We start from the raw sequence: 15,894 nt of genomic DNA on the forward strand, positions 1-15,894 counted from the left end.
CACATTATGAGGGCACTTCAGCTCCTGGGTGACAGTTGGAAGGCATACAAATGACTGCAAATTCCATGTTGTGCAGGAAAGGCGGTGACTGCACACAGAGGGGCACAACATGTGGCTGCTAGTGGTGAGGAAACTTGTAATATGCTTGGTGGTGCTGCAGCGGCACCACCAAGCATATTGCAGCCTCAAAACCACTTCACCACTGCCAGGGAACACAGGATCCCTGGCGGTTGTGGGCATTCTCTGGAGGTCCGACTGCCGTACTCCTAATACGGTGGTTGGACCGCTGGTGGGGTGGTCCCCGACCACCACTGCACCTACACCGTACGTTTGGCTGTCCCATGGACTGTATAACTAATATTCAGCTCCTAAGGAGTGCTTTCCTTGACTACTGTGGATTCTGTGAACCCTAGAGCTAATTACACTTCTACAGCCTCCTTTAAATCTCACACTCGGCCTGCAGATACACGGAAATGTTTTCTCTGCAATGTCTGATCACTGCCTAAACATAAAATTGAAATCTGGGACATGATTATGACCATCTTACAGGATTTGGGGTTTATTACTGAGACCTGGATAAAACCTCACTCGCTTTGGCTCTCCCTTCTAACTATAATATATTGAGATTAGATAAGGTGGGAAGAACGGGTGGAGGATTAGCAACATTTTTCCATAATATACAAAAAATTACTTTCATTGAAACCGTTTCTGAGGAAGGGGCTGCGATATGTGTTTTTAAGGTAGACTTCTCTTCCCAGAACAGCAGCAAAGGTGCCCTGGCTTATCACCCTCCCTGCCTAATAGGGCCTTTTAGTTATTAACTTATGAGACTCATTACAATGCAGGTACTATTCTCAAAAAACGTTGAGTTACTTGGTGACTTCAATGTCCATATGAAGGATCTTTTAAATTTAGAGGCAGTACAACTCCATACTGATTTAACTTCTTTAGGTTTCAAATGAATTGTTAATGGCCCCACTCATTCAGGTCATACATTAGACTTGATCTTTACTAACTCCCCTCTCCTACCCTGTGAGTCTCCCTGGCCCCTTGTGTGGACTGACCACTCACTAATTAACTTCCACATCTCCTCGGCACATATAGATGAACATCGTAATAATCTACCGAAGCCAAACTACAGCAGACAAAGGCATAAAGTTTCTTATGACGCCTTTACTATAGCCTTATGGCCCGCCGTAGCGGGCTATACCGGCTATTTAAGGCCCGCTCCAGCGTTAAAGGCCTGAGCCAAAGGCGAGGGACTTTAACAAGGGAGCGGGACTTTAATAGCCGGTATAGGCCAGCTACGAAGGGCTATAAGGCTATTAGAACATTCTGCCACTAGAGGGCAGAATGTTCCAAAAAATAAAACAAAGTCCTTTCGGAGTTCGAGGGGTTTAAATTCCCTTGGGCTCTGAAAGGCCTTTGAAAACAACATTAAAATGTTGCCTTGTGGGTTTTTACCGGCCCGTAAAAGCAGGGAGCACTCCATTGTCTTCAATGGCGCTCCCAACATTCCAATGTTCTAATAAAGAATATATCACCCCAAATATAGAGAAGGAAGAAGATATGCAGGAAACACTTGGAATATTCCATACATCTTTGAATACAGCTATTGACAACCTGGCTCAAACATAAACTCATTCTTCAGTTAGACAAACTCCCCATGCTCCTTGGTACACTTCTGAAATACGCAAGGAGAAAAGCCAATGTAAAAAATTGGAAAGATGCTGGCAAACATCACACAACCATGGAGAGCAAGAAGCCTTTATTAACCCTTTGGATGCCGGGGGCCGTCCGACGCTACAGGTGGCGTGTGCGTCCGACGGCCCGGAACCGTCCGATTCACGCACCTGTGAAATTTTCCCGCACTGTGGGAAAATTTCGCCCACATTCAAGGGGTTAAATCTTTAGCACACTATCTCGGAAATATCAGAAAAGCATGAAAAACATACATTTCTCAGCAACTTGACAAAGCTGGAAACTCCTCTATTGAACTTTTCAAAACTCTCAATTCCTTGATTATTTCCCAGGCTTGCATAACAACCTGATTTATAACAATATTTTGAGCTTGACATTCTGCATTAATCCAGAACCTAAATGCGCCCCTGAAAAAGCCCACAACATCTGCACTGTACAGAAGTTTTCCCCTCTCAATCTGGAGTCCACCCAAATAGCCTTAAAATCTGTAAAATCGGTTCTCCTTCGGACCCCTTCCCAGCCAAGATAGCAGCTGTGCTATCTAATCAGGTGCCTCTGACTATATGCTTACTATTAAAACTTTCATTAAGCATGGGCATAAATCCAGCAGAATGGAAAGCTGCCCAGGTCATTCCTATTCGGAAGAATAGTAACCTTCCTGCTACAGATATATCCAACTATCCCCCTATCGCTTCTTCCGTTGATAAGTAAAATAATAGAAAGTCATATCAATAAACAACTGGTGGAGTACCTGGATTAATCTCAGTCAGGTTTTCAACCAATGCATAGCACCGAAACTGCACTTCTAGCAGTTAAGGACCATATTAGATGCTGCCTAGACAAAAATCGGCAGTCTGTGCTCGTACTATTAGATTTGTCAGCTGCCTTTGATATGATATCTCACCCAAGATTGATACAGAGACTGGCAGAGCTAGGCATACAGGATACGGTGCTACAATGGTTCAGAACTTTTCTATCTTACCATACTCAGACCATCAACCTGGGACCGTTTAAATCAAGTACCATGGTAATCATTATGGAAGTGTCACAGGGCTCTTGTTTGAGCTCCACACTGTTCAATATATATATATATATATAACCCCCCTTGCAGATATTATGAGAGCCTATGGGTTGATACCTCTTTCGTATGCGGACGACACTCAACTTTTGTTTTCTTTCGAGAAAAATCTGTCTGCAACGAGAGAACACTTAATGAATGGGATCAAAGCTATAACAATCTGGATGGCTACGAACTTTCTCCTCTTAAACAGTGGTAAAACAGAAATGATGCTCCTTGGTGCTGCACAGCAGTTATGGTCCCGAGTGGTGGTTGTCCGAATTGGGAGTGCCACCTGCTCCCAAATCCTTAGTGAAAAACCTGGGCATACACTCAGACTAGAATCTAACTATGAAAGATCAGGTGATGGCTACTACTGGCACCTGCTTTCATGTTATGAGACTATTTCGCAGAGGTTATCCTATGCGCCCACTGGCAGTGCACAAGGCCGTAGTCCAGGTACTGGCGATTAGTCACCTAGACTATGGCAATGCTCTTCTGGCTGCTGCCAATGAATCCCTTATGGATACACTCCAGGTGATTCAGAATACAGCGGCTCGCCTAATTCATAATCTGCCGGCATGATCTGCCCCGGATCTTTTACTGCGCTCACTTTATTGGCTGCTAGTGAGAAACATAATTATTTTCAAAATCTGCTGCCTAGTGCACAATCCAATGGCAAGGGACCTAGGTATCTGATGGAGAAACTCATTCCCTATTGACCAGTAAGGTCTCTCAGATCTACTCACTGTCCCACGAATCAAAAATACTCGTTCCATAGGCCAAGCATTTTCATTTCTCGCTCCATATCATTGGAACAAACTTCCCAATCACATAAGAGAATGCATTGTTCATTGTAATTTTAGGAAAGTATTAAAAACCGAACAGTTTTAGTATCAAAGTCCACTGCTGACATTTCTCTCTGCTGCACCAAGATATCCCTTTGGGGATGATTCATGCACGTTACAAATAATCCTAATAATAAGTAATAATAATCATAATAATAAGATAGCTCACTGCATCTCAGTAAATTAGACCTTTTAGTTACCAATAAAAGGTCAACTTCAAGATAGACTTAGGACATCATTTCAGTTTAAGGAGCAATGCCCAAAAGTATTTCGCGCTACTCTGGAGGTGGTACCCATCCACTGTCAGGTATGTTCTGCAGTGTATTTTTGGGATTGGCATTGCCTTATAGTATAATTTTTCCAACGTATTTGTATCTCATTGGTGGTTCTTCGGTGTTTCATTTTTAACCCCCGTGTTTGATGTCTGTTATTCATTAGTATGGTCACACTTGCCCTTCTGTCTTTGCTTGGACTAACAAATCAATGTTTGGCATTCTTCTTGGGATGTTGGTGCTGCCCCTATAGTAGTATGCAAATAACTATTTGTACTTCATCTTTTTCAGGATTATCAGCAGGCGCTATCTCAGGAATAGTGGTTACCATCATTCTGCTTTTGGTGCTACTGGTGGGGGTATCTCTTTTTGTGACCAGAAAAATCAGGAAGAGGGGCAACTCAGGTAAGAGGAGGAAAGGTACTGGGGAATTCTCTACAGCAGGTGTCCAGACTCAGAGCATTATGATGTTAAGACCGCAATGTTAATGTGAGCTGTGACCCAGTTCCCACAAGGTGCAAACAATTGGATGCATATAGGTAAACTGGTAGCTGTAAGGAAGCTAAGTCTCATCCTTGGTAAACAAGCATTGGGGCAAAATATTTTTAAAAATGCATGTGGCACATGTTCTATAACTAGCCAAACAACATAGTGTTTAAGGAAATAATGTGATAAGAATGAACGTTTATGAAGCAATAAAAATAATTCCATCACTGCCCTCCACATAGGAGGGTATTGAAAGAATCTCATGTCAAGATGTTTTCCATGTAGCTGACCAGGACTTAGGCACTTTGTGCAGACAACGCTTGAGAGACCATAGCAAAACAAAAGTTGCAGGTTGGTTTCTCTAATTGTGTTTACCTCAGTACTTTCTGAAAAGAGAAAAAAATGTCAGCAGGGCAAATCCTAGAATCTGGAATTGCTTCATGAACTTAGATGCAATAAGATGCATTAAGTAACAGTGCTACAGTAGCCTCCCAAGTCTGATATTCTGAGTAAAATATGAACTTCCAGTAGCAACAGAGATCTGCCATTTGATTCTTCAGTGTTCTACTGCAGATTCCATGTACTTTTCCAATAACTAACTAAAGTACTAACATTCTTAGGGAAGGCTCTTATGGTCGCAAAATGAGATATCATTGCCCGATTGAGGTCTCCTTCTCCTCCCACGCTCTCACAGTCATGCGGGATGGTGGATTGGTGTGCACTGCAGGAGAAACCAGTCTACGAGGCCAGGAGCTGTCCCCTTAAACATGGCTGAGTTTGGGGGAAGTTGTTGGGCCAATTAATCTAACATACTCCTGGAGGGCAGGGGTGCTGCTGTTGTTGCTGCTTTGTGATGATGTACTGTATTGACTGAATACCAGTGCCTTGCAATCTCACTATGTGATTCTATCTGCTGAGCAAAATATGTCTCGTATTGTTCTTACTTTGTTTTGAACAAAATCAATAGTATTTGTTTATAAAAAAACATTCTGTATTTATGACAAAAGTGTGCTACCTCTGGATGCCATATTAATGGATCAAATCTTGTGAAAAAATTGCCTCTATTGTGTTGTCAACCCCAATTGTTAAGAATGAAGCTGCTGGATTTTTTGACTATGTACACTAGACACTGCGAACCAGGTCCTGGTGCAACTGTATTAACCCCTAATACATGTTGACTTTGGCAAAAACCCTAACTGGCATATTTAACTTTACTATAACACCATAATATATGGTGTTGAAAGTACACCCATGGCATCTTAAGTAAAATGTCACATACAGATTAAAGAAAAACTGTGCCATCCACTAGTGTGACATGAATCCAGGCCTACCTCTGTAGCCTGTATGCTACAGGTTAAAACTGCAGCCCAGCCTGACAGAAAGAACAACTTTCTATTAATAAGTAAACCCTATGAAGACCGTATATAACCATGAGGCAGGGTGCTTGATATTTGAAAGGAGAACATGTAGTGGGAAGGGTAACCACTGGAATCTTTTAAACTATATTTAGAGAGGGGGCAGGAGTCACCCCCTTCCACAGGCTAGTTCCAGTCATAAATGTGGCAACCCTGGGTTCCTTCTTCAAAAATCTATAAACCTTTGTAAACACAGAATAATTACTGCACCTGCTGTTTGAGGCCAAGGAAAAGTCCTGAAGCAATGGACTATCTGTTCCAAGAAGTCCTCTGAGTTGGGCAGTCCCAAGGGATTGCTGGTGTAAAAATTGGGGTGGACGTTTGCCCAGGAGAAATCAAGGGTTGGACTGAAGCCACCTTAATCTTGACAAGTGCTGACTGAAACATTTACTTTCCTGCAGCCATCTGTAAATATATTCCCAGAGTTTTACTGCAGTTTCACCAAATTGGTTTAATGAACAATTTGAATACTAAGATACCATTTTTATAACAAAGGTGTGGCACATCTGAATGCCACCTCTATGTAACCAAAGCTGTAAAATTAAAATAATTTCCTTTTGAAGTAAACAATACTAGAGGTGTTTGTTTAGTCATAGAAAGTATAGTTAGTACTATACAAAGCTAAAATCAGGATACATTGTCTATGCACTCTCAGTTATCTTCCTCATTCATGTCAGTTAAACATTCTGACACAGTGAAAAATGGACTCCCAACACCAACAGCAGGTTGTCAGTTAACTCTCTAGTCATCAACTGTGGATTCACCACACAGTTCTAATGGACACGTAGAGTGCTAACATTTTGGGCTTAAGACAAAAGTGAGGCACTCCTGAATGCCATTTTGATGAAGTAGGAGCTGTTCAATTGAAAGCCATTTCCAAGGAGGTGGGTTAAGTAAATGAGCATTGAGATGGTAATGCAGATATGAAACTAGCTGATTAAGACCGTGTGTGTGTGTTGGGGGTGCAGGGGTGATGGGTTTTTAGTAATTCGACGCCTAATGTCCCTTTGGAGGGACTAAAATACTTGAAGAGAGTTACATCTGTTCACTCACCCTATCGATTAGCTCTCTAACTTTGGAATAGTACCATTTTGGTAGAAAAACTTTATTCATTGGGTGAGGTTGAAGGGGGTGGTGGTTGGCTGCAACATGCAGGGATGGGCACTTGCTTAATTCAAAAAATGATTGGAAAATCTGAGAACTTTGTTCAAATAAATAAAGGTTAAAGTGATGTCATAAATAGGTTACATGCTAGGAACTTAACTTCATTAAAAAAAAATAATAATAATAAAATTCCTGAGAAGGCTAAGTTGATGTTATTGACAGGTATTGGAATGAGACAAGACCTAACATTAATAAACCCAGGAAACACAGAAATACAAAGTTTACAGTTTAATCAACTAACTACAATTTATGTCTTCGTCAGGCTCTGCTTATGGCCTCACATATTACAACACTTATGACATGCTAACTAACATAATTTGGGACATTACTCATTAGATTTAAAGAACACCATTCTTTAAAATTTCTAATGAGTACTGGGGTCAAACAGAACAAAAGTAATGAAAAAATAGACGATGGGGGATGGAGAATGAGTGCATGCACAGATTTGGGTATGAATGTAATTTGCGATATGTTAAGTGATGTCATAAGCAGTACGTGATGTGGCTGCAACTCACATAAATACATACCTGGAATTTGGGAAGCGATGCTGCAAAAACAGCTGAATGGAATTACACAAAATTTGGCTGAAAGTTGGAACCTTGCTCAGAAAGCACGCTTTTCAAGATTTGGTATCAATCTGTTTAGCTGGTTTTGAAAAATTTGCATTTAAATAGATGTTGAGGTAGGCTTGAATAAAGCAATCCGATTCGCCAAGGGACATTTTTCCCCTGTTGGTCAACTATGAGCTATGCGATTGGGTGGTTGAGACTGCAACAGAAATCTGTCTCCATGTTCCTAGGCATACCCTGACACCTCTAGAGGTGACTCAGCTCCCCACCCAGGGCGAAAACAAAAACAAATTTCATGCCACAGACTTCCATGAGCTCGGCCATACAAGCAGCACCCCATTATTCCCCAGGATGGGCAAAGCTTCAGAAAGCAAAGTTTGCATTGTCCTGCAGTACTATCCAGGTGAAGCTTGTGCTGTGGTACTCCAATAGCACAGTGGTACTGCTAAAGAAATTTAAAAAATGAGTAAATGTGAAATATATGGATTGGGAGTCCGTGGCGGTTATTGGCCCTACTCTCACAACCCACCATGCACAGGCAAATGCAGTGTAGTGTGGGACAGGAGTTTGGACAACTGCAGGGTGTTGGACATACGGCCTTGTCAGAGGCCAACCTACTAAGCTGGGGTGGTGGGTGAATATGATAAAAAAAACTCCGACATTCAGTGCAAATATCAAAAGTAAATGTGGCATAATAGCTAGGATTGGTAATAACATCTTTTCTTTGAAAAAACACAAAAAAATCACTGATAAAAACAAGGTTAAGTGGTCTTATAGTTAGATGTTGAAATAATACAAAACAAACTAACTTGCTCCCCTGCCATGCATTCCGTATGACCACACATACTTGATCACTCATTACATTTTTAAATGACATCATTAGTAGCATCTCAAATGACATAGCTGATGACTCATGTAAGATGTCAAATTAAAAAATTGAGTGATCTGATTGGTGGAGAGGGCTTTTTCCCGTTGGTCTTTTCAGTCCTGTGTGATCAGTACCTTCCTACAACACCGAAAGAGCTGATTGGCTTGCTGCAACATGAAGAAAACTGTTGTGGCTGCCATTAAGGGATATGAGGACTTGGTCCCTGTCTTCTGAACTTGTTTAAAAAAACACATAGGAAGGCAGAGTATGGACCCCCTGATCCCCTAGTGCTCATGGAAAAAACCCAAAAGGACCCACATCGTGCCAAAAAGTAAAAATAAAAAATGTACCATGGCTTCTGCGATACCCTCTGCACAGCTCCTGTGAAGAACTGTAAGACTCCTGTGGGAGCTGTGATACAGCAAAACTGTGCAATATTCAATATCTGAAGTCTTCCTAGTCTCGGGGTGCCTAAGGTGACACTTGAGTTACAGTACTGCGGTATTGGAAAGAAAAGAGTTATATTTAGCTATTATAATAAAGCAAAAACTAATGATAAAAAAAATGTAAATACTGAAATTCACGAGTTATAGTTTATTGAGCTAACTACAACCTACTCCCTCACCATTATTTGCATAGGAGCTCACACATCACTCAAAACAACCATCATTGAAGACATTATACAATCATTGTGAAACCCTCTAATAGTATTTGTGGCCTTGAAGTAATTCAACACACTGCAGCTGTGGAAAATGTTCTATTAGCCTTATTGGTGTTGCAGACTTAAAGACTTCACACGACTTACAGTTTTAATTCAAGACGTAGACAGGTATACCTTTGTCACTCTAAAGGTACTTCTTCCACGTCCTATGTACAACAATCTGTAGTTTAGTAAAATACTCCACACATGGTGCTGAGTTGGGCACATTATTACAACACCACTGAGAGATAAACCACCTCTAAGTGGACATCTCTCCACTCTACATTATTCAAGAATCTCTGATGCCTTATACTTTTTGGGATTTACGCCTCAACCTAACTTCAAACATACCTTTACAACCCACATTTAGTGTGCTCAGCCTTTATCTTGCTTCGCAGGGTGTAATACATGCACACCAACCTTTAGTGATTTGTAAACGGTGCACCACTTAACTTTCAACATGTACAGTCATGCTCACTTCCAGGGCTCACACTATTTCCATCCTATGAGTCCATTTGTGTATGCACAGTAACTCTATGCTGATATGACTGTAATATTTTCCGTTATGTCATCAATGTTGTCATTTGATATGTCATCAGTGATGTCACCAATAATACCATTTGTCATGTTGTGAGTGGTGTAATATGTATGGTCGTAAGCAGTGCATGGTGAGTTACAGTTAGTTTGCTAAGCTATAACTGATAAATTTGAGAGTATTTTTGTTGTTTAAATGTTATCTTTTATTTCATTTTGTCACCTACAATTCACTTTAACTCCACTGTAATGTCACTTTAACCTTTGCTTTTTCAGTGAATTTACAGTTTAAAAAACAAAAATCATATTCTGCATGTTGCACGTGTAACTCCTGGTTGATATAGGGAGGGTCAAGCTAATTTTCCAAAGCCACAAAATCAGATGCTAATAGCAAACAGAAAAGTCCTCATAAAGAGGACGGAGTCCCATCACCCACCGTGGTGGCATGCTTCATCATCTGGGGCCTCCTGTTAACCACAACCTGGTGTGGTTAACGAGCTACAACTCCAAGAGAACTAAGGAAGGAGGAGCTCACGGATGTTTAAGGATCTTAATAACCTAATGAGGCTGAATATAACAGAGACTAAAGCTGCCCTAGGTGTGGTGAACTAACGTGAAACGTGCAGAGTGAGTGCAAAAACAGTTAAAATTGACTATCTAACGAAAAATCTGTTTATTAGGTATCGTTGGATGTCAAAAATTAAAACAAAGGTGGTCAACATGTTTCAGCCATTATAAATCACAAAATTGTGATCAAGGCTTTCATCAGGACCATATGCTACTCCTGCAACAATAAGCAATGCCAAATGAGGACAAGATGCAAATGCATGAAAACAAAATGATACCTCCGGCAGATGCAACCACTCAGTTATTAGGAAGTGGGGCTGCAGGGGTTCTTAATGCAGTACCTGTAAGAAATACAAGAAGAACATACAACAAGCACATGTCAATGTAGCACGGGGATAGGGGTTTAGGAAAATTAGTGACTTGCAGCGGTGGGTACCAAAAGGTATACCACTGATCAGCTTACCCGTCAAAGATTGGGACTGTGCGTCAACGCTCCTGGTGACAACTCAGGGCGGGAAGCAGCGCTCTGTAAAAAGAAAAGTAAAAGACAACCTGGTATAGAACAAGGTATCAACGCTGGTAAGAAGAGCTTTAAAACCAGTCTCGCTCTAAAAGAAACTACAACGTGTATGTGTCATAAAACCTATCACAGACATACTCTTGCTCGAGTGTGAAGGCCTGCAGAGAAGCCAACTCGAGAACTTCAGGTTTCTGCTCGCTTTCAGGTACCTCAGCAAGGTATATGTATAGTACTATCTTATATACTGAAGGCAAGCTAGTGTGTCTAATGTGTAACTTAAGCCCATAAGTGAGGAACCATATCACACGAGGCCGGCCATTAGGGCCCTACGTATAAAGATATAGAGTCCTGCAGAATCTGAAAGCTGTACAAGCTGACCCAACTCGCACTAGAAGTTGTTGCTATGGAACGATTCTGCCGCTTGTGGAATAGATGCGAAGCAACTATCAGAGTGGTGTGACGTCCCACCCACTCACAGGGAGAGACTCTCAACTGAGCGCGCGTCCATGTCTAGTAAAAACACAAAAATATTTAACAACCAGCTCCATTGAAAATTAATCAAGCAGAGAATACCCCGCTAACGAAATAACAAGCAGCAGAGCCCTAACTAAGACAAAAGTGCGACCTTATCTCTCGAGAAAGACGCGCTGTTAATATAGATGATATTAACTATGCTGTTCAACTTTATCCAAATAAAAAAAAAAGAGCTGAGCCATTCCATGTTACAGGATACAGTCAATCTATAACTATATACATAGGTAGCTTATTGTAAAATAAATAATTAAAAAATATAATAATACATTCATAAATTAGCATTTAAAAAACCTTGCAAATTCACTGAAAAAACCATAGGTTTCACACACGTTATAGTTAGGAATTAGCATTTAAAAAACCTTGCAAATTCACTGAAAAAAACATAGGTTTCACACACGTTATAGTTAGGAATTAGAATTTAAAAAACCTTGCAAATTCACTGAAAAAACCATAGGTTTCACACATGTTATAGTTAGCTGGACATTTCACTCGTACAAAACCATTGAAATTCCCCCGTTATAGTTAGTTCAGCTAACTATAACTTGCGCGCCCGCAATCCACTGCTGATGACGTCACATATTACATCACTCATGACATGGTCAGTGACATCACTCATGACATCACTGATGACATCTCAAATGACATCACTGATGACATCACTGATGACATCATCCTTGTGTAAGAGTGGCAGACCTCCTCTTATCCGAATATAAACTTTGATACACACATTGAAAAATACAAACTAAGGTTTTGAATACTATAGAGATACAAATACCAGTTAGAACAACCTATTCAGTAATTCCAAAATCTACATACGCATCCACTCATTCATCAACACTTCTATATAGTCACTCATACATGTACTCAGTCATCATATGTACTCATACACCTATACATCCTGTTACACACCTACACTCATACATGGAGTTACTCACACACATACTCACACATGCAAATAGACATCCATTTACTTGCATGTACAGCTATACACACACCAGTACACTTACTTCTACAGAAATGTACACATACTTACTCTCTATTTCTACTTATTTATACAGGAACTCTTCCAATCTCTCACTCTCATATATCCTCACTTATATACATCAATACTCACATATACTAGTTCAAAACATATGGACTTACTCATAAAGACACTATTGAGACAGTCATTCACTCTCTTACTCACCCATACACACACTCATCCACCTATACTGTCCTGCTCACATACTGTCTTCAAAATACATACAAACAGTGAGTCACTCAGTCATGCATCCATACGCTAAGTAACATCCCCCACTGAACCATACAGACACTCATACTGATACTCTAAAAACAAACTAATAACCCATATACACACTCATGTAGCTACTCACCAACCCATGCAGCCACTTATACACAAAGTGAGACGCTGATACAGATATTTAAATATTTAAACATTACTCACTAATACTTGTATTCACTAAGATACTGCTAATAAGTCAGTTATACAATTAATTTTACAAAAAAAACCATCCATTTAGACACTTATTTACCCATTTTTTCTTCCATTAACCTTTAGATATACATATATAAAAAATATTTATTTTTCAGAAAGACACACATTCACTGGATGATGTCATCAGTGATGTCATGAGTGATGTCATTTGAGATGTCATCAGTGATGTCATGAGTGATGTCACTGACCATGTCATGAGTGATGTAATATGTGACGTCATCAGCAGTGGATTGCGGGCGCGCGAGTTATAGTTAGCTGAACTAACTATAACAGGGGAATTTCAATGGTTTTGTACGAGTGAAGTGTCCAGCTAACTATAAGATGTGTGAAACCTATGGTTTTTTCAGTGAATATGCAAGGTTTTTTAAATGCTAATTCCTAAGTATAACGTGTGTGAAACCTATGGTTTTTTCAGTGACTTTGCAAGGTTTTTTAAATGCTAATTCCTAACTATAACGTGTGTGAAACCTATGGTTTTTTCAGTGAATGTATATATATATATATATTATGCACCAAGGTGTATTGAAGAATGAGTGGGTGTATAAGTGTCTGAATGGATGATTTAGTAGGTGCGTGACTGATTGTATAAGTGACTAATTAAGTGTATCTTACTGAATGCATGGGGCTAGTGATTTGAACTATGTAACTGTCTGTATCAGTCTGTCAGTTGGTGTATAAGCGGCTGCATGGATTGGTGAGTAGCTACATGACTGTCTATATGGATTATTGATTGGTTGTCTGAGCATCTGTATGGGTGCCTGAGTGTCTTTGTGAGTGGGGGTGGATGATTTAGTGCATAGAGGTGTGAGTAGGTGTTTCACTGGGTGTATGGGTTCCAGAGTGTATCTGTTAAGGGCTGTATGGGTGGGTGAGTGTGTGTATGGGTGTGTTGGTGAGTGAATGGATGTCCTAGTGGAATATGTATGAGTAACTACATATGTGAAAGGCAGTATATGTAAGTGTTGGGATATGTAAATGACTATACGTGAGAGGGAGTGATAGTGAGAGTGGCAGTATGGATGAGTGTCTGCTTGTATGAGTGATTGTATAAGAGAGTAAGTATGTGTTAGTATATGTATAAATAAGTGAGGTGGTCTGTGTATAACTGTATAGGTGAGTAAATGAGTGTGATTGATTCTTTGAATGACTGAGGAGGTGTGTGAGTAAGTCTATGGATGTGTGGTGGTGTGTGAGTGTATGTGTAGGTGTATGAGTGCATATGATAGTGCTGTATTGATGAGGGACTGCATGTATGAGTTACTGCATGGGTGAATGAGTGGATGTGTGTGTAGACCTAAGAATCAGTGAGTTCATATGTAGTAACTGGTATTGGTGTGGCTATGGTTTTGAAAAGGGTAGTCTGTATTTTAGAGTGGGTGTAGCAAAGGTTATAATAGGGTGTGAGGAGGTGCATCAGATTATCACATGGATGATGTCATCAGTAATGTCATCAGTGATGTCATTCGAGATGTCGTCAGTCATGTCATCAGTGATGTCACTGACCATGTCATGAGTGATGTAATATGTGACGTCATCAGCAGTGTATTGTGGGGGCGCGAGTTATAGTTAGCTCTACTAACTATAACCTTAGAATTTCTCTGGTTTTGTATGAGTGGAATGTCCAACTAACTATAACGTCCCTGAAATCTATTTTTTTTTCAGTGAACTTCTAAGGTTTTTTAAATGCTAATTTCTAACTATAACGTGCCAGAAACCTATGTTTTTTTCAGTGAATTTCAAAGGTTTTTTAAATGCTAATTGCTAACTATAACATAGCACTCGTGTTTGCAGAGTGGTGGAGAAAGGTGAACGTGGCCTTCAAAGACCTTTTAGCAATCCCACTGTGTGGGATTTAGCAGAGGTAATAGGAGGGATAGTTAGCCCTCAACGTCAACCTTGGAGGCCAAATACCCCTTTTATTACCTCCAGTAAGTCCCATACAGCAGGATTGCTAACTTCTAATATCAGGCCCCACTCCCTGTGTGCACTACTGTGCAAACGCGCCCCCTGGTGCATTGTAAGTAGGGGGATTAAGTCCCCTTGAATCCTTAGGGTCCCTGGGTGACAACTAGCCCACCAGGTACCTCCAGTAAGCTCCACAGAGCTGTGTTGCAGAGAGGTGTAAAAAGGGGCGTGGCCTCAAACCCTCAATATTTAAGGGGGCTTAATCCCCCAATTTAGAACAAACCAGGGGGTCCATTTGCAGAGTGCTGCAGGGAGGGGGCGGGGCCTCCGGCAAGTTGCCTGTTTCTTTTTTTCTTCTTTTAAATTTTCTTTTCTGGGAAGGGGGCTGCGTGGCCCCCCCTTCCCTGGGCTACTTTTGGCCCCAGGACCCCATCCCCTGGCGCCTGAACATTTTCTTTTAATTTAAAAAAAAAAAAAGAAACGGGAAGGGGGACGCATGGCCCCCCTTCCCTGGGCCACTATTGGCCCCGGGGACTTCATCCCCCTGGGCCTGGCCTGTTTTTAAACAATTATATTTCCAGGGAGGGGTGCTGTGTGGCTTCCCTCCACTGAGCCATTTCTGGCCCCGGGGACCCCATCCCTTGGGACCTGCCCTTTTTTCAATTAACGTAGGGTGCCGCATGGCCACCCTCCCGGGCCACTCTTGGCCCCGGGGACCCAATCCCACTGGGACGGCCCTTCACGTTCGAGCCCGTGGGTCGAGCCCCAATGCCCCTATGCTCCCACGGTCCCGCCGGCCCCCCACCTTCTGCGGGAGCTGACATTGCTTTTGAGCAAGGGGAGTTGCTGACATGCAGCTCCCCTTGCTCAAAAGCAATCTGCTTTGGTTTTTGTGAAGAGAGAGCAGGTTTCCTGCTCTCGCTTCGAAAAACCAAAGCAGAGTTTGCTATGACAGGGCGGGAGCCGTGCTCCAGCCCTGTCATAGCAAACAGCAATGTCCCGGGGGTGGGCACCCCGGGACATTGCAGGAGCTGGCCCTGGGGGGTGGCGGTCCCCAGGGCAATCAAGGACTCCTGGAGGGGGGCCGCGTGGCCCTGGCCCTTCATTTTGAAAGCCTGGGGAGGTGGTTTTCCCCGGGGCTGGGGGTCCGTAATGGACCCCCAAAATTGAACAAAGAGTGCCCCGGAGAAGTGGTGGTCCCTGGGGCATGTGGGGGGGCTCTTGTCCCCCCACACTTCTTTGTCTTTATAAAACATAGC

General features: G+C 41.6%; 1 protein-coding gene across 2 annotated transcripts in view; it reads left to right on the forward strand.

Annotated features, from left to right (window-relative positions):
* The window catches only part of LOC146808991 (sialic acid-binding Ig-like lectin 9), a 228,264-nt gene that overhangs the window by 177,776 nt on the left and 34,594 nt on the right, over nucleotides 1–15,894 (forward strand). For both annotated transcript variants that reach the window (XR_014965510.1, XM_085614276.1), the window contains exon 6: nucleotides 4,170–4,283. Coding sequence is in view for 1 of the 2 variants with exons in the window: in XM_085614276.1 (XP_085470402.1) it covers nucleotides 4,170–4,283 (114 nt within the window). In the remaining variant the exon portion in view is untranslated. The remainder of the gene's footprint in view (nucleotides 1–4,169; nucleotides 4,284–15,894) is intronic.

The sequence above is a fragment of the Triturus cristatus genome, chromosome 7 (genome assembly GCF_964204655.1).
Source record: "Triturus cristatus chromosome 7, aTriCri1.1, whole genome shotgun sequence".
Classification (NCBI taxonomy): Eukaryota; Metazoa; Chordata; class Amphibia; order Caudata; family Salamandridae; genus Triturus; species Triturus cristatus.